Source organism: Sebastes fasciatus, chromosome 3 (assembly GCF_043250625.1).
Source record: "Sebastes fasciatus isolate fSebFas1 chromosome 3, fSebFas1.pri, whole genome shotgun sequence".
Taxonomy (NCBI): Eukaryota; Metazoa; Chordata; class Actinopteri; order Perciformes; family Sebastidae; genus Sebastes; species Sebastes fasciatus.
In genome coordinates this window covers 35,026,673-35,046,429 of record NC_133797.1, presented here as the reverse complement: position 1 = coordinate 35,046,429, position 19,757 = coordinate 35,026,673, and the positions used below count along the sequence as shown (strand labels likewise).

The following is a 19,757-nucleotide window of genomic DNA, read 5'->3' as shown; positions in this document are numbered from 1 at the left end:
CTGTCTCGACCCAAACTCAGAGGCTCTGGCTCTCTTCGCTGTCACTTTGCTTTGTACTTGCTGCCAGTTCTTGTAGAGTAGGAGCCGAGCCTCCTGCAGGTAGCTTTTTATAAGCATTTCCATGTACCTGTTTTTTAATTATTGTTCACTTTCTGCCACACAGAGCTGTAGTGGCTTCATTCAGAATAGCAAAAAACATAGACACACACTAGAATTAGCTGATTTGGCATTTTGTCTCTGTGTCTGTTTGGTGAGGCTTTCTCAGTTCAGACTTAAAGTTGTAATCCAAGTTTCAGTTCCTGCAGGTTTTTGTCTGTTCAGCTGTGGTTTGAAAGTTACCGGGTCTGAAAAACAGTAACATGAGTAATATGTGTTGTATACAAAAAATACACAAACTGTATACACTAAATGCTAAACTTATTATTTCTCTAAATAATTTATTATAATTACACATTTTCAGTATCTCGAAGCCCTAAAAGTAAGTTTCACTACTTTTAATTTCTCTTAAGTAAAAGTAAAATAAACGCACACATTGTTCTGCTTTCTCCTGGTCTATTTATTCAGCAATTTTTCACATACTTTTCAGTACTTTTCTACCGTCCTTGTGAATCAACAGTGTAGATAATGAAGGCTGAGGAGCTGCAGAGATGCTGCGAGGAATATAGAGCAGCAGCTACTTGTCTTGAATAGTAAATGGATTATATTGGTGCAAATGTTTGCTGATCTGTGTCTGTGTTGTAGTGCAGCAGAGTGCTTCATAAAACTTTGAGGTGTTTTGGGTTTTTTTTTGAAAGGAGAAATCCAGCAGTTATTAAAATCATATTTATACCCCCACTAGATTTTGTCTAATGGCTCCATTTGGTGCTGACTCATTGTTGGAAAAGCAACGCTGTGGTGTGAAATTCTGCCCCAAGTAGGTTAAATAAAGTAGATGGAGTGCATTCATCAGACTGCTTCCTCTCCTTTACAGATAATACAGATGATGGCCGAGATGAGGCAGGATCGCTGTGCTGATATATTTTATAGTTCAGTGTTTCCCAAACCTTTTTTGTGGGGCCCCCCTTTTATAAATAAAAATAATAATTTCAACCCCGCCCGCAGGCCAGTTCAGAACCATGCATCATTAATATTTAGCGTAACCACGCTGCCCCTTTTATAGTTGATGGTTTTGGATGTGCTCATATAGCATTTAGCTAGCCCTTCTGTGGATCTGACAAAATTATGTAAAAAGAAAAAATGCATTTTTAAAGCTTATTTATTTATTTTATTAGTTGACTGTGAAAGTTCATTCTGGACTTTAGAAACAGAAGTTCCTTTCAACCGTCTTCATCAGTGGTTGGAGTTGTCATGGAGACCGTTCAGTTGCCGTCACATGACCTGAAGCCCCTGAAAAATCTCTATAATATTAGATATTCATTGCTAAATGTGCAACAGCAGTTCATTTTGACTAAAGAAGTGCTTAAAGCTGTGTTGAGATGGACAACATCACTGCATGGGAAAAAAAACCTCTTCCTGCACTGTATATTATATATTTTTTGTTATGTTGTGTAGTCTTAAATTGTCTTAAAATAGTTAATAGTCTTAAAAACAATGAATGAATAAATAAATAAACACTTCAATGAGGCCATGGAGGGTCATCTGGCAAAAAAGTTGACCCTAACTCAACTTTTACCGCAACGCAACATGATGTCATATAGCAAGGCACAGCATAGGTGGATTGCTTCGTAACGTTATCACAGACTTTTGATGTTTACCTCAGGATTGTTGCGACGGAGGATGAAATGATGATTTCCCAGAGTTGTAAAATCCTGTCTTGTACTGTTAAGTCTTATAAGTCTTATGCTGTTGTTATAAAACACTGTTCAGTGTTTCGCTGTCTGAGCCTCCAGTCTCTCATTGATCTACTGCTCAAACTAGCCTTCCTGGATCATATTTAATCATCTCGCTGGTGCCTGAAGCCTCAAGGCCCCAACAACACCTTTTTAATTCAGGGCTATTTTTAGTCTGAATGCCCGTTAACGGGCGAAGTGTGACACAGCGAAATTTAGCTCACGGGAACAAGGTTTCCCACCGCGACTCTGGGAGCTGAGCCGGTGCCAAGTTTGGCCCGGCGGCTCCGGTTTTCCAGCCCGTGTCTCTCCGGGCTTGTAGTTCTCGATCAACGCTGTTTTGCTCCCATCTGTCCATCAAGCTGTGGGTTCTGTAGTTGTAAACCCTGTCGTTTCACAAGTCCTATTTTTATGTCAATGTGTTGATTAATAATTGATAGTGACAATATGTTTGCTGACTCCTTCAGTGTGCTCACAGTAGAGACTCACGCTGGCCAGCTCAGTGAAATGTGTCTCCCTTGTTTTGGATGGCAAAATCATTTGATCTGCTTTCGGGGGGCGTCACCTCTCTGCTGACTGTGCATGTTGCCGTCTTCATGGCTGCGAGCGGGGACAAGACAAGGCCGTGACAAATCATATCAGCGATGTTGTCGTGATCTAAGTGTGGATGTGATTTATGTGGAGTTTAATTTCAAAAGATCTTCTTCAGGTATTCTTCTTTTCATTTTTGTTGGTATTTATTTATTTTTTCGTTGTGTTTTATTATATCTATTTACTTTGTTTCTCTTTAATTTAATTTAATTTTATATATATATATATTTTTCCCTATTTAGTTTTCTTTCTTTATTTTTGTTTATTATTATTCCTATTCTATTTTTTTACTTCTATTTTCTAACTTTATCAATCATTTTATTTTATTTTTATTATTTATCTATTTATTTATTCTTTTTCAATTCCTTTTCTATATTTATCTTCTCCTCTTCTCTCCTAATATAAGTATAAATAGACATGTTATTTTTCCTCCCTGTAAATTTATGTTTTCTCTGGGCCTATGGAAAAAAAATATTATTCATCCCTACTTAATGGAACAATGTACTGTATGGACATTGAGGGGATACCGAAGCTCACGGACTGCCTCCTAAGGACACTTATGACCCTGTTGTGTCTTAAAACACGTGACTGTGCTGTACAACTGTACCTGCTAAAAGGAAATAAAAAAAATATCTTATTCAGGGTTCATCACAGGGTCATTGATGTGAAGAGTTCTCCTCTGCTGTTATCATAAGAAAATGGTGATATCCTCTATCGATAACTTCAGATGCGGCAATGCAATCATCTTAAACTTAAAACTTAAATATTTGAGCGGAGAATAAAGTCTTCTGCTGCTTCACATGTCTTCCAGATGGAAATTGCGCCAACTAAATGTGTCCCCGCACAACATAAGACCCAAACATTTGTTCCTGTGTGTTAATACGAGCAAATCAATATTAAAGAAAAGACATTTTTAAATACTATTGTGTAAACAAACATTTCAAATAATGACGTACATAATTATGGCGGTTAAACCCTATTTGTTCATAGTTTGCATTGTTTTGTTTTTCTATGTATAACAAATCTTAAAGGTCCCATATTGTAAAAAGTTAGATTTTCATGTATTTTATATTATAAAGCAGGTTTATGTGATATATAAATACTCTGAAAGTATCAAGACACTCAATCCACGGAGAAATACACAGAAACTGTGCGTTTGAAACAAGCCGTTAGGATTTCTGTCCATTTGTGATGTCACAAATCTACAATATTTAGACCATTTCAGTTTTAAACGTAAACATACTAAATGTGTCCCAGTTTATTTCCTGATTCAGTGTATGTGAACGTCATCAGTTGACAGGATATAAACATGGACCCAAGCTGTTTCCTCGCAACGCAATTCCGTTGCCATTCCGTTGAAATGCGCTAAAACGGAGCATTTCAGACAGAGGGTAAATACAGGTATATTCAGACAGACAGTATGAGAAAAATAACGTGTTTTTTGAACATTAAAGCATGTAAACATGTTCTAGTAGAAACCCAAAATACAAACATGAACCTGAAAATGAGCAGGATGTATGTCCCCTTTAAAGTACAGCATTCATTTCATGAAAGTATGTTTGTTGCTATCAATAAAAAATATAATTACAAAAAAGAAAATGATCCAGTTTCACTGACCGACATGCAGCAGCTACTGTCGGTGTGAGATTTCTGAAAGATGACACCCAGCCACCATTTCCTAACCTTTTCTGTCTTTCTTTTACAGCTGAAACTTGAAGATCGATCTATCGTCATTAGAGACATCGTGCGACGAAATCATTCTAATGTGAGTACAGTTTTGTTTCTTCGTCTATATAGCTCTCCCTATTTCACTTCACCACTCTCATACCTTCTTGTTATTTCTAGCTTTCTTTCAATCAAGTCCCTCTCTCTCTCTGTCTTTGTCAGTCATGTCACTGTTCACCGCTCTGTTCCATTTGCTGCATCAGACATGACTGGAATATTATTGCAGGTCGACACTTACAAAGGACTAAAAGGAGACTTTCTGTGTTAACGCGGTGCAACGGCTCCCAATCTGAATACAAATACTTTTCCTTTTTGGGTTGAAATTCAAGTGTTGTCTTGTTCACATACCGTTAAAAAGCTTACAAGCAATATGTTTCTGTTGATGAACAGGAAGCTGCAGCAGTGATGATAATTGATATGATGATAGACTGAACTTGTCTTTGTTGCATTACAGGACAACCAGTGTGGTATTGTGACCAACATTGACATCGAGTGTGCAGTGAAACTGGTGGGAACAAACTGTGTTCTGTATCCAGTTAACAGCAAAGACCTGCAGCACATCTGGGTAAGACATTTTTTACTGAAGACAAATACATTTATGGCACCACTTCATTTTACATGTACTATGCAAGTAATGTAATTTAGAACTAATTATATTTCTACTTATACATAAAAAGTGAAATTTTGCACACCTGTATACAGCAGTGGGTCCGAAAAGTAAAGCCATGTTTTTCGTCTTACAACTTACAACTTTGGTCCCCTAAAATGTCTTATTCATTGTTCAGTTGTATATACAATAACTCCACCCTCTTATGGTTGCAAAAAAACAAGTTGGCGACGGCCAAAATGCTGAACTCGAGGCTTCAAAACGGCAGCCCACAAACCAATGGGTTTTGCCACAGTTACTACGTTCACCTCTTAGATACAGTCTATGGTTTACAGACAGGTGAAACTAGCTTCCACACACTGTCAACACTTACATTTATTGACAAACTACGTTTCAGAGCACGGTAACAAATGCCTGATGACGGTTTATGTACTGAGATGTAGCCATTATAATTTTTTTCTGATAATTAATACCAAACTATATAGTTCTAAAATCACATTTGATAATCTAATAAATATTATCAAATGTGATTTAAAAGTGTCTGTGGAGTGTCTTTTTTAGTCAGCGATTAAGATGTTAAAAATACAGCCTGTCATTGTTGTTAAATATGATTGGTCAGGAGTGTGTTTTATTGCATTATGTTAAAGGATAATGTTTGTTTATTTGAATAAATGTAAAATGATAAACACAAAAATTATCAGTATTATGGTATACCTAATACTCAAATCTGTATTTGGTACCAGATGATTCACTTCAGTCGTTGTTGATGATAGGGTTGGTCTAGAACAGGGGTCAGCAACCTTTACTATCAAAAGAGCCATTTTAGTCAAAAAAAAAAAAGAGAAAATCTGTCCGGAGCCGCAAAACATTTGATCATTGTGATGAAGGTAACACAGCTTATAGTCTAAGTATATAGTATATACAGTAAGTCTAATGCAGTGAGGGCCAAAGTGCAAATGTACGACGGAGTATTAGGGCCACATTGAGGGACAACAAATCTGAGATTTCGAGATTAAAGTCATAATATTACGAGAAAAAAGTCGTAATGTTATGGGAATAAAGTCATAACTTTGTGAGAAAAAAGTCGTAATATAACGAGAAAAAAGTTGTAATATTACAAGAATAAAGTCATATTACAAGAAAAAAGTCGTAAATTACAAGAATAAAGTCATAACTTTATGAGAAAAAAAGAGAGAGGGGGAGTTTACCGCGCGGCCGTTGCAGTTTCTCCACAACTGCTGAACCGAACACCCCCACACACAAGAGCTAATCCTCCCGATGCAGCGTGATCTCCCATCTTCTTTCCATCGTCACTGTGTATTATTTTTATCAAAAATCCTCTTCAGCTGCTTGCTTCTCTCTCCGCCGGTTTTGAGCACGGTCCTGCAACTTCTAGCTTCTTTTTAGGTGTGATCCAACCCGACAGAAGAATCCAGACTAGCTCCGGCAATCGCGTACGAAGGAAGAACCCAAAATGTGCTTTTTTTCCAAAATGTTTATCTCAAAATGTGTGTGTGTGTTTGTGTGTGTGTGTGCATGTGCCACACACCCAGTTTCACCCCCCTCTCTCTTCCCAGAAGCCCAAAATAGTCATGGTTGTTGAACAGTCTTGCTCAATAGTCCAAGGCATCTGTCTTTGGTGTTGGTCACATTCCATATGATTCTATATGATTCTATACAGTTCTATTGTTACTCAACCGGAGGCTCACTTCCCCTATATGTTACATGTCACAAGACATGAGGCCTAGAGTTTTTACATTTTAAAACTTTCAAAGGGTTACACAATCCTGGTCATAAATCATTACTGTCATTCGCTTACTTCCAATATGCATAATTAACACTTTGGCTATCATATTTAGTCACATTGATTGGTGATTACATACTCTGTGCCTTTAAGAGTCCTTTGCTGTTCACTTGTAACAGCGTTTACGTGCCTGAGGCAATTGGTGAGGACGGTTGTATGATCTAAAGACCCCATGGTTGTGTTCACGTGGTCTAGGGGATTCACGGCGGCGTCTGGGCGGTCGAGGGGTCTCAACCTTATTTGACAATACATTATTACATGGCTTTTGTTGAATACCCGATTCTGATCGGTGAATCACGGCATTCTACGGTCTGTTATTTCTTTATAGCAGAGAACCGTTGTTAGTTCTGATGTCGGACTCTAGCGGAACGTTTTTTGTGTCAAATTATTTGATTTCTTGAGTAAGTAGCCGTGTAATAAGCAGGATAATGTACAGCTAGCGGGTCACTGTTGTGAAATAAACCCTTTCAGGACGACGCAAAGACCCTCCGCTTTGCGTCAGGGTGCCACTTCGCCCTGTCAGGGTTTATTTCACAACAATGACCAGCTCACTGTACATTATCCCTTAACCTAGCACAGTGCTTCAGGGACCTGAAAGGGGTGAATTGAATATGAAGCCCTGGCATGGTTGGTCTTTCAGAGTAGAAAATGAAGCTGATCTGCAAGCGATTACTCTGCACCCTCACAATTATTGTGTCACTTTGATAAAATGTAATATTGATAGTTTTCTTCTTGTCATTATGTTCTTTCTAGTCTTTTATGTACGGCGACTACATCGCCTACGACTTCTGGCTGGGGAAAGTGTACGACCTGACGAATCACATCATCCTCAAGCTCTCCAACGGAGCCAGGTAGGCTCTATTCGTGTGTGTGATTAAACAGCGTGTACTGTGACCATGTTTAGAGTCTGTTGGCGACATGCTGGCACACATTTCATCAGTGCCAAATCCAGTGAACGTCAACCTCTCGCCTCCCTCTCTCTGCCTCCCTCCAGGTGCTCCATGAGTGTTGAGGACGGTGCCAAGCTGTACGACGTCTGTCCTCATGTCAGTGATTCGGTACGTAGCCACGAGCTCTTATCTGTCACCTGATCAGGTTCATCCTTCCTGAACAGACAGCTGGTTGTCAGGGGTCAGATCCCTGTACAAAAAGCTGGTTCATATAGTCTGTTAATAGTTCTTATGTTATATTCTATAGTTATAATTGTTTTATGCGATTCGCAGCCTGTCCTGATTATATACTGAGTGTAATATCCATCCGTAGTTGGATATTTACATGCATGTAGGTCTAGTTTGCATAAGAACAAGAGGAAGTATTGTAAGTGCTTGCCCCTTTCTAGAAAACTATTTTGCATTTCAGACTATTCTTGACAGGTCGGTGGTGCACCATGTCCTCTCCAACACTTATTAATGAGATTTTACATTTTCAGAAAAACTGAAAAGTGACTGTTTAGATCTACACATCAGTTGTGTTTTATTTTTAATATCTATTTTTCCCAGAAGGTTTTCATGTTTGCATTTTTTATTTTTTTATTTAATGTGCGAAAATGTCCATTTAAAATATTGTTTAACTTAACTTTAATGTGAATTTGTTTTAGTTGTTGAATATAATGATAATAATATTAATAATAATACATTTGTACGTGTTGAATAAATGCATCTTTGTGTTGGCTCTAACGGCTGATAAATCATCATCATATTTCCTTTTTTTTAAAGGCAAATCTATTATTTAATTTTATTTATTTATTTATTTACTTATCTTTTTTATTCATTTATTTTTACAAATTTTTTATTTTTTTAAATTTTTCTTTTGTATACCAACATGGGCTGCGGGGTCCTCTTTCTATATTTTTATTTCATGTCATGGAAACACGGATATGATGACCTTTTGCCATGTCTGCAAAAAAATAAAAAATTATAAAGATTTTGAAAAAACAAAACAAATTCTTAATGTTCTCAGGTCTTTAGTCATATTGTGTCCTTGTTACTGTGTTTGTTCTTCAGGGTCTGTTCTTCGACGAGGCGTATGGTTTCTACCCAGGCCAGGTCCTGATCGGTCCGGCCAAAGTCTTCTCTAACGTGCAGTGGCTGTCGGGGGTCAAACCTGTCCTCAGCAGGAAGTGCAAGTTCAGGGTGGTGGTAGAAGAGGTGAGACGATGATGACGGCCCTTTCTTTTTTCTCCTTCTTAATGGCCAACTGTATTTGGAGTCATATATTTGAATAAATTGGGGCTTTTACACGTAACTTTTGTATCTTAAATTGCCTAAATTATCTCTGTGATGTCACGATGCTCCTCAGGTGAAAGTGGTTGAACTGAAGGTGACGTGGATCACAAAGAGCTACTCTCCCAAAGGATCAGACAGCGTCTATCCGCCTGCCTCCACCATCACACAGGAGAATCTCTGCAGGTCAGTCTCAATATTCATCACTAAGTCCTCACACAGATTTATGTCTGCAGAACAGATACAAACTGAAACTGTTGTCTTGTTGCCCGCGGGGTAATGCTACCGCGCCGGTTTAGGGTGAGGCGTCTAGGATACTACGACCACACCCAGAGGCAGCTGGGAGAGAGGGCCCTATATGTATTCCCTGCTAAGGGGGACGCCACGCGCATCACCTGTGAAGGACCCGAGGGTGCCCCTGTCCTGCCCGAAGACCCCGTGGCCAGAAAGGTGAGGATAAAATGTGTTACATTTACTCATATATGTCAGAGTATAGATTTAATTGTGCTCTTTTACAGAATATATGAAGAACTTGTTAGCTGATACAGCCTGTTATCCCCTCAGGAGCTTATTAACACTTAAAATCAGCTGTTTTACACGAGAAGTTAATGAACAGGGACGATCAGGGTGCCAGGTGCATTTTAAGAAAGTTGTCTTTGAATGTTGGATACCCCTCGGTATTACAGAGACTGTCAGTACTTGTAAACTGTGAGGTATTTTTGATCATCTTCAAACTCTCACTCTGCGTGTGTGTGTTTCCTGCAGTTGAAAAGGATGTTCAAGAAGGATTCAGGGAAGAAGACGGAGAACGTCGACGCACAAGGTACCAAACAACACTCTGAAGAGAAAATACAGTATCCAGAGGAACATACAATACACGCACACACATATAAAGTTCCTGTGAGACATCAGACCGTCCCCAGTATAGAGGGAACGGACTAATTGGAAATTGTGCTGGAGTGCAGCTCAGAAACACACTGTATCTGTCTGCATGGGTGCGTTCCAAAGCTCTTAATTTTCATTTCCTCGCTCCTCGATCCTTGCTTGAACCGGAAGTAGTTCTGGTGCGCCATTTTGAAGACCGTTCCAAAGCCCTTATTTGTGCATCGAGGATCGAGGATCGAGGATCGAGGAGGCTTGACGGAGGAGCTATGAGCGAGGATACACCAGTGTATCCTGCACGGAAGTCTTTTGCCGACCGACACGCCCCCTTATTGGATATCAGTTACTGATTGGACGCTGCTGCCGATCAGACTGATCTGATAACTTTACCTCTCAACATCACTGGAGTTTCATACCGGAGTGAAAACAGATCACAGATTAAACGTTTTATAGTTTAGTTGTCTTCTGATTCACCATCTAGTTCAAATGTGTGTTAATTGAAGCTCTGAGCAGCAGCAGAAGGACCTGCAGTAGCTCTGCTTCACACACCGTCAGTGAAGCAGCCTGACCGTCAGAGGGGTTTATAACACCTGACAAACTGACTTAAAATAACTTTCTGCATTTATTAGAATGATTTTTCTTTTCATGATCTGTTATTTCCCCCGTTAACTTTTATTAATGAAACTATTAAAGTCAGAGCGAAAAGGAGAGTCTGTCTGTCTGTCAGCAACAAACACCTTTTACATCATTATCCTCATTTCCATTCAGTCACATGAGGCTGATGATTCCTGAACGTCGGGTTTGATATACATCATTTACATTTCCCTTTAGCCTAATAAATAATGTACAGTGTTCAAAAAACACCATAGTCATATTCTGGGTTATGAAATAATTAACTCACAATCAGAATATCAATAACTACAGACGCTAATAATGAATAAATAATGTAAAGTTATTGTGCCAGTAGAGATGTTTCCTGAGCCTCTAAGCAGTCCACAGTAGAAATACAGACTGCAGCTTGCACTTGTCTTTATTAGTATTACTACAGTTCAGACACAAACAGCTGTTAAAGTTGACTGACAGCTGATCCAGCTGTGATCAGCTGCTGCTGTCATCAGAAACGGACGTCGCTTCACGTGACGCTTCAGAGGAAACGACCGTCCCATGTCGCTTAAATCGTATTTCCTCGTTTCCTCTCTCCTCGCATGGTTTCCTTGCGTCTCTCCATGCTTCCCTGGTGGGAGGGACTAAGACGCAAGGATGAGACGCAAGTGAGGGAAACAGGGATGCAATTAAGAGCTTTGGCATGCAGCCCATGATCCAGGAAAATAGATATATGGATATATGGAAATAGATGATGGCCGTGTCTCTCTCTCTGTTTCTGTAAAGCCATAGCAAAATAAAAACCTTAAGTACTCAGACTATGAGCGTATTGTTTTTCACCAGTTTTCATTTTTCACCACAGAAACAGAAGAAGTAATATATGATTTTTCCCTATGCCTCACTACTCTTAAATTGAAATTGTAACGTGTACTCATCTGTGTTATCTCTCACCAGGGGAGCACAAATCAGAGCAGACAGACTCGTCTCATCCCAACAACAACAACGGCCCAGTGGTGCCCGTCCAGAACCCTTCGGACTCCCAGAACACCAGCGACCCCTCGGTTGAACACGGGGAGCAGGACGCTGACGACGAGGGTGCTGAAGACACTGACGACACCAGGTCTGTTCAAATTTACTTATTTGGTTGTTTGTTTTTAAATAGATTAATAGAGTAATTTATTACACGGCTTTGTTGAATACTCGATTCTGATTGGTCAATCATGGCGCTCTATGGTCTGTTATTTCTTCATAACAGACCGTTGCTATGGCCGCAGTTCAGTTTCAGCAAAACTACAAAAAATTCTCTGGTTTTAGCTTCTTAAAGGTGATTCTATGATTTTAGAAGGAATATCTATAGGTTTGAGGGCTTTTTTTCACTATTTTCTTACTTTTGCGGACCAAACTATAAGAGGACAGCTATCCTGTGTATGTATGTGTGTACAGTGTGTATGAATAAAAGAGACGTTAACATGTGACTAATCCTGGTTGCAGCTCTCTGACGTCGTCGGCCAGTTCCACGGCCTCTTCTCAGAGCGGCGGTCTGGGAACCAACCGTAAGAAGAGCATCCCGCTCTCCATCCGTAACCTGAAGAGGAAGCACAAGAAGAAGAGGACCAAGTTCTCCCGCGAGTTCAAGCCTGGAGACCGGTGGGTAACAAAACTCCTTCTTCCACTGTGTGTTTGTTGCTTGCACTGCTTTGTACTTTTCTTAGTTTCTTTCATTCATTCTTCTACCTATTATTCATCCATTCATACCCTCTTCACTTCTTACTGTCTTTCCAACTGTTGGTCAACTTTCCTGTAGATTTAGTGACTCATCACCACTGTGGTGACTGCGTTTCTCAAAAGTGACAAATGAGTGATCCAGTGCCTTTTTAAAAAAAATATGACATACTGTGCTCATTTTCAGGTGCAAACTTGTATTTTGGGTTTCTACTAGAACATGTTTAAATGCTTTAATCTTCAAAAAACGCTTTACTTTTCTCATACCGGCTGTACTGCAGCACCTCTTTTCACCCTCTGTCTGAAACGCTCCGTTTAACCTCCTGCCCCGCCCTCTCAAAAAGCCCAGTCTGCTCTGATTGGTCAACCGAACCAAGCTCTTCAGACTCTGCTCCAGCTCTGCTCTAACTAGCTTTGTTTTAGGGCGAGCCAAACTAGCCGCTAGGGAGGTATTATGCAAATGTGTTACTTGGTGACATCACCAAGTTATGAAAGAAAAGGAGCAGTGTTTCTGTGGGTGAGAGTAACTCCCTTTGGCGTGGACTTTGGGCTTTGTGACTTTGCAGACCTTTTACATGCACAAACAAACTATATAACACACTAAAGGAAAGGGAAAAAGCACAAAAGCATAATAGGTCCTCTTTAAGTCTGGGAAACAGCTGAAATGTGATATTTGTCAGATCTATTAGGCTGATGGGTCTGGTGACGGTGCTTCCTACCCATTTAGTTCCCCCCTCACAACTGTTTCAGGAATTTGGTGTGATCATGAGACCCGTGACATCATCTGTTACCGACTGTTAAAGCAGCCAATAGCTGCTCACCCCAGAAAACTGACAACAGTGTGTGCTGTGCGTCCCGCCGACCTCTCTCTTGTTTGTCAAAGGGCTCATGTCTCGATCTGTCTGTCACTGACACCAGAGCAGCCGCAACACAGAAAGTCTTTCAGTGCCGAATACTGATGGTGTCATTTCCTCAACCACACGCTGTCACACTCGTCCTCCGTTTACAAAACAGACTCAACAAACTCTCTTGTTTGTTTCCCATCACCAATCAAACCACAACACTGCAGATCTTCTGTTCGTTGCCATTTAGTTGCCATAAGACTCACGTTCTCCCAAAAGGGGATAACGGTGACAGATTACTGTAGCATGATTCTGTGTTTCCTATTCAATTATAAAATAATTGAGTTAGTTTTTTTAAGGAGCTGGATGGCAGTGAGGCAGGACAAAATGAAGAGAGGACGAACTGAGATCTAGAGAATGAGAGGGAATATTGAGGTCCCAAAATGCCGAGAGGGGAGATGAATGTAGTGGCTCAGTGAAGATGAATGATTCAGTCGATAAGAGGAACAGGATAGGAAGAAAACAGTAGCAGAAATATCTTACTGTACAGCAGCTTTTCCTTTTTTTGATGAGTGATGAAAAGGGAAATTGTCCTCTGTACTAAAAAAGCAAGGCAGAGTTTGTTTTATTTTTTTATATATTCAACATTTGTTAAAATTTAAGACCAAAACAGACAAGCACCACTTCACTTAACAGGAGATCTGTCAGAATCAGACTCCCATATATACATGTGCTAAAAGGGAAAAGGGGTAAAAACACGCTGGCATCCTCTCCAAGGTTAAGCACTGCAGTCTATTAATGGCACTGGATTACTAAATTGACCTAAATTACAGTAACAGATGTAAAACGTACCATGTAAACATATACTGGTCAAACTTGTTTAATAGGGAGTATGTCACCTTCTCATAAGCAGCCAGTTGAGCCATTGTTGTAGCCCATTCTTCATAAGGGGGTGGGGGTGTCAGTAGTATCCGTTTAGCTGTTGGAAAAGCCAAAATAATCCATCTCTGTTCAAAGGAGGACAAGTTAGAGTCTTAAAGTTCAGTGGTTGAGCCCAAAACAGACAAGGCAGAGTTTTTAACATTTCCCTTTGTGTGTTTGTGCAGGGTTGCAGTGGAAGTCGTGTCCACAAAGACCACGGCTGATGTGATGTGGAAGGACGGGCAGGTGGAGAGGGGGATCCGATCAAACGACCTCATACCCATCCAGCACCTCGACAGCCACGAGTTTTGTCCCGGGGACTTCGTAGTAGACAAACGGCGTAAGGAAAATTAGTTTAATTACATTTTTTTTTTTGAATTTTGTTGTTTCATTGCACTTCTTCAGACCGGTGAAGACGCAGTCAGATTTCTGTCCCTGTGGACTTTCAATGAGCTTTTGTATATAGGCCGCTCTGCCACCTCGTACCTACAGTATCTAGGTCATTTTGCTGAAACTATGCCAAGTTTGTGTTTCTGTGAAATAGACTGAAATTACAGAGACGTATGTTAAAGGCTTCGATGTTACGTACAACTACAGTTTCCATTTTCTTTCATACAAATATTTCAAGTTCAAGACCTTTTATTTGTCCCCGAAGGGCAATTGGTTTTGCCGCAGTACCAATAACAACAAACCACACATACATCACCACATACTAAAAAACACTTAAATACAGGGGGTAAAAAGGTGAAACCTTGAAGTACAAAAATGTTAGTACATTGAGTTTATAATTATAATTATATACAACGTAGTCGGGGGTATATAGCGCTCCGCATGTCCGTCCTTCCGTCTGTTCGCGTGTCACACTTTAATTTCCGGAGCAGGACTCGGAAACTATTTAACTTACAAACTTCAAATTTGGTATGATGGTTGACAGAGTGGTCTAGTTGTGCCTTTTGGGGGTTAGAAGTCCAGGATGGCAAACATTTCAAAAAATGTCAAAAATTTTGGCCACCCTGGACTTGAGGAAGGTGAGATAATAACAAACTACATTGTGCTCAATAGACTAATTCCATTAGTTCCTAAAGGACAAATCCTTTGGCCCTACTTTAGTAGGGGTCAAGTGGTGAACGGGGGTATGCGAGCCGTGCTCACTTTTGCCTTGTTTTACAATATTAGTTAATGAAAAGAAGAAAAGAACAAGCATGGTAGGATGTGCTGATGCTACCCGTACTTTACAGAATTAGCAGTGAAATGGCATAGGGTATGAAAGATAATTTTTATCGGTTAGTTTTGACTGATGGTTGTCTGAGGCGGGAACCAGAGGGCAGAAACTTAAGTTCTTAATGCAGTGGGTGTCTGAAATAATGGATCAGCTGTTTGTTGTACAGTTCAGATAGACATCTCTGCTGAGTGCCGATGATTTTGCTGCTGATTTTGCTCACCCTTGTTAATGAGTTTTTACTGTTTTTGACATTTTTGTCATAAATCTTTGCATTTAGAAGTTTCAAGTGTTTGTATTCTGTGTTATTTGTTTTGCTCTCTAAACTGTGTGCGTACATGTGTTTTTTGCGTGCTCTCTCTCAGCCCAAGCCCTCCAGGACCCGGGAGTGTACGGTGTGATCCAGTCCGGTGATCACAAGGGCAGAACGTGTGTCGTCAAGTGGATCAAACTCAACTCCAGCAGCGACGACGTGGAGGTCAGTCAGGAAAACAAGACTGCAGCGTTTGTCTTGTAAAGAAACCATGAGAAAGCTTGATATCTATGTATGTGAGAGAGAGAGGGAGAAGGAGAGGATGGGGCCTTAATGCAGGTATGGAAAGCTGTATGTGTGAACCACAGCAACCTGACTACACTCCTCCTTTATATGCTGTTAAGCAGATGGTCTTGTGTTGTGATACCTGGCTGCTGAATGTGACTCTTCAGCTTCATAGTAGAAATGGAAAAAGGCCTGGTATTCTGTTTTTGCTGTATTCCAGGTCTTCGGTATGGAGGAGGATGTCAGCGTGTACGACATCGCAGATCACCCGGATTTCCACTTCCACACCACCGACATCGTCATCAGAATATGGAACTCAGAGAACGGACACAACGACTGCGAAAATGAGGTCAGAAGAATTAGAAACCTCCTGTTCTTTCATATGCACTATATTTAGTCTACCCTCACTAGGGGGCAACACCTCTCAGTATAAGGTAATAAACTTTCACAGCACCACAAACTGCCTTAGTTAACACCTCTCTCTTTCACGAGCCATAGTTCGTTTGGCGAGACCAAATCTGAGTGAAGTTGATACTTTTGGTTCGTTTTCCATTTAGTCTGGTTCTGTTTCACAGTGCACAAATGAAAGCGGTCCAAATAAAAAAAATAAGTTGCTGAAGGGCGTGTACGAAAGAGCGAATTTATCTCTCTCGTCTCGAGAGCTGCCACTTCTGTGCAGGGAATCTGAGACTTTTAAATATTGCTTTTAAAGTTTTTTCACTTTGACTCGGCACTCAAATCCCTTCTCCTCCAGTTTATGACCTTATAAACGTCATTACTTTTGTGGACTTTATTTAGCATATTCTGTATGTTCTCCTTGGCCGAGATGTCAAGCAAACATCGGTCTTCTGCAGAAGTCCACATTTGTTTCAAAACTGGCAAACTGAGAAACTGAGCGTGTAATATTTTGCTGTGCAAACGTTTAGATTACAGGAAACATATTGAGAACACATTCATGCTACCCAAAAGAAACCCCTTCTGTTTAGGACACTCGTGAGCTTTTCTCCTGCACCACCCGCAGGCCAAAATGTCAACTTTGCCCACAAACTGTTTCATAATCCAACTGGTGGTAAAGCACATTTATGCCCCCGTAGGGATAGACTGTTGTCATTTTAATGACCTCATGGCATTTTAGAAAGAACCTTAAGGTGCTTTCTTTAAGCCCTTCTCCTGGTAAAGCTTTAAGAAAATCAAATGTATCAGTAGATTGCTCCCTGCATCCAATAGTGTCCTATTAATGAGAAATAATCACAGCTGTCTGTAGTGTCTGATAGTGAGGCTTTGTTCTCTTAGTACAGTCATTTTTATACTAAATCACAAGTTCACCTCAACCTGTATCTGTAAAACAATCTGTATAACACACAATGGTCATATTGTACTATGTGTTGTTAGTTGTTGATGATGGTTGCATCTCTACCCCCTCCTTCCCTTAGACGTCGGTTGGCCAGGTGTCCAGGGTGGATGTGAGCAGCAAAGTGGAGGTTGTGTGGGCGGACAACTCCATGACCATCGTCCTGCCGCAGGTAAATGTTTATCTTTTAATGAAATGAAATTCAGGTCATTTTCAACATTAGAAGTGAGACGTCTGTTGCTGATTGTCTCCTAATAATCCCACACACACACAGCACCTCTACAACGTGGAGTCTGAGATCGAGGAGACGGACTACGACTCGGTGGAGGAGACGAGCAGCGTCCTGTCCACCGAGGAGTGGGAGGACGAGAGCGACAGCTGGGAGACGGACAACGGCCTCACCACCGAGGACGACAGCCACAACGTCAACAACGCAGATGTCACCGAGACGGCGACCCCGACCCCGACCCCCACCGGCTCCACGACGTTCATCATCCCCCCTCAGGAGGGCGGCAAAGTCGGGGTCACCAGCCCCACTAAAGGAGCCCCTGGAGAGGAGGGAGAGGCGTCTGTGGCTGCTGCTAGTCCTGCTTCTGCAGGAGGTGGGGAGCTTATTTTCTAACATTTATATTATTGATCATTTTCAAGGGAACAGTGTCAACTCCACAATGCAAAACATAAATAATTCTCCTTGAATCTTGTGTTGTGATAGATTTTCCTCTACAGGACAAAAGGATAAGAGCTTTTTATTCTGCATAGTACTGATGAGTGTTAATAAACAAACATTTCTAGTGAAATCTGTATCTTTACAGATGGCACCCTCGTATGAGACGACGTTATGAAAAAAAGTGAGAGAAAGTGTGTTGACAATAAAAAAATATATAGAAAATCACCAAACCTAACATTGACACGTCAAATAATCGGGGTGGTTTTCTAATTGTACCAAATGTATGAGTGGTTCTTGCATGAGGCCCAGTTGGTTGATCCTACTAATAGCTATTGCCTGTGTATCCAAAGCCTGATATCGTCTCTTCCTCTGTGCCACAGAGCTCCAGATTTTGTCTCTGTCTTGATCTTGAATTTGAAACAAAACAATAACTAACTTTGATTACTAAAACAGAATTCAAACATCAATTGATGCTTTCACATCACAGAAAACGTTCTACCTGCTGTCCTGTTTGACTTGTCTCTAAATATACTCGCTATAAACTTATAAACCCTAACCCTTAGGAACGACTCCAGGAGCAGTCAACGGAGCGGAGAAGCCCATTAAAGACGGCGCCTCTCGGGGCTTCAGGGAGTTGAAAGAGGCCCTGAAGATCCTGGAGAGCCTGAAGAACATGACTGTTGAGCAGCTCTGGACCGGCGGTTCTCCGACCTCCCCGACATCCGCCGAACCCGCCTCCGCGACTAATGTAGCGAGTTCGGTGACGCCCACGGCCCCGGAGAAACCCACCAAGGAGAAGCGCTTCCTGGACGACATCAAGAAGCTGCAGGAGAACCTGAGGAAGACGCTGGACAACGTGGCCATCGTGGAGGAGGAGAAGATGGAGGCTGTAGTGGAGGCAGGGGGGAGCGGAGGAGCAGGGATGGAGGTAGGTGTTAAAAGGAATTCACAACGTGGCGGAGTTGATTTGCACAGATTTGCCGGTGCAGTCCAAATAGATGAGCAGTGCAACATTAGATTGTGTCTCACCTGCTGGCCTGTTGCTGTTCAGGTAGAGCGAGCTGGAGAGGAAAAGCCCCAGCAGGAGCCGCAGACACCGGTGGGTGGACAAGAATGGCCCAGCGAGTTCCTCAGCGACACACCAGTACTGTGCCAACAGAGTGGCGGCAAGCCTGGCGTCACCTTCACCAGTGCCAAGGGAGAGGTGTTCTCTGTCCTGGAGTGGGCTCCAGGTGAGACATGCACACAAACTCCAGACATGCACACATCGTTTAACTTGATGAATTCCCTCCTCACACAAGATAAGATTTATTTGTTGATTTCTATTTCTTTCTGTATTGCTTTTCAATCACCATCTGTCTCTCTATTTTTTTTTTAGACACACACTCATTTAAGAAAATGGAGTTTCAGCCGGCAGAGGCGAAGAAGTTCTTTAGCACAGTGAGGAAGGAAATGGCTCTACTTGCCACGTCACTGCCGGACGGCATCATGGTCAAAACATTTGAGGATCGCATGGTGGGTTTCCTGTCATTAGTGCCGTAGTAAAAGTAGAAATAAATCAGAATTCACTGCATGATTGCCTTTTCAAAAGCCTAATATTATGGTCTAACAAGAGCCAAGATTTCAAGCATGTGAGATGATGTCCAGAAATAATTTCCAAGCATGTGGTTGTATATCACCCTTTGTAAACCTGCATTAAAAGCGTAACATATACAGACAATTTTTAAAGCAGACATGCACAGAGATGCACATACACTCACATTTACAACCTGTTTTTAGTTGTAACAGCAGGGCCAAAATTCATACTCCTAACTTTAATGTACGTGTTTCAAACTTGAATTTATCATGCAGAGTTCTTCACAGATGCGGGTGATACACAACCACAGACTTTGAAATTAATCCTTAGAGTCATTCCATGAGCTCAAAATCTTATTGACCTTTTTATAAGCCCACATGTTATAAATTGAGCCTTTTATTCTTGGTCTTCAAAACAACAACACCACCAGGGAGTAGGACCAAAGAGAAGTAGTAGGATCCTCTGTGTTTATGAAAGCAGCAGGGGTTTATGGGAAACAGTGTTTATATTTAAAAACTAATTAATAACAACCTTAAGACAGAAGCTGCCAGTCCTCATCTCATTATTTTATTTGAGCTAAGATGCTTTATTCTCTTATCTGATCACATTCTCCGACAGTAACCTCAGTGGTGCACATCAAACAGTCTAGATTACGCCG

The 19,757-nt window shown here is 41.0% G+C and overlaps 1 protein-coding gene across 2 annotated transcripts in view; it reads left to right on the top strand.

Moving 5' to 3' along the window:
* The window catches only part of ube2o (ubiquitin-conjugating enzyme E2O), a 39,140-nt gene that overhangs the window by 14,710 nt on the left and 4,673 nt on the right, over window positions 1-19,757 (top strand). For both annotated transcript variants that reach the window (XM_074630573.1, XM_074630576.1), the window contains exons 2-19: window positions 4,126-4,185; window positions 4,600-4,710; window positions 7,310-7,407; window positions 7,551-7,614; window positions 8,560-8,703; window positions 8,855-8,964; window positions 9,078-9,228; window positions 9,544-9,601; window positions 11,218-11,383; window positions 11,755-11,910; window positions 13,934-14,088; window positions 15,333-15,445; window positions 15,726-15,854; window positions 16,939-17,028; window positions 17,131-17,458; window positions 18,087-18,455; window positions 18,579-18,755; window positions 18,902-19,038. In XM_074630573.1, the coding sequence (XP_074486674.1) occupies window positions 4,126-4,185; window positions 4,600-4,710; window positions 7,310-7,407; window positions 7,551-7,614; window positions 8,560-8,703; window positions 8,855-8,964; window positions 9,078-9,228; window positions 9,544-9,601; window positions 11,218-11,383; window positions 11,755-11,910; window positions 13,934-14,088; window positions 15,333-15,445; window positions 15,726-15,854; window positions 16,939-17,028; window positions 17,131-17,458; window positions 18,087-18,455; window positions 18,579-18,755; window positions 18,902-19,038 (2,616 nt within the window). The remainder of the gene's footprint in view (window positions 1-4,125; window positions 4,186-4,599; window positions 4,711-7,309; window positions 7,408-7,550; window positions 7,615-8,559; window positions 8,704-8,854; window positions 8,965-9,077; window positions 9,229-9,543; window positions 9,602-11,217; window positions 11,384-11,754; window positions 11,911-13,933; window positions 14,089-15,332; window positions 15,446-15,725; window positions 15,855-16,938; window positions 17,029-17,130; window positions 17,459-18,086; window positions 18,456-18,578; window positions 18,756-18,901; window positions 19,039-19,757) is intronic.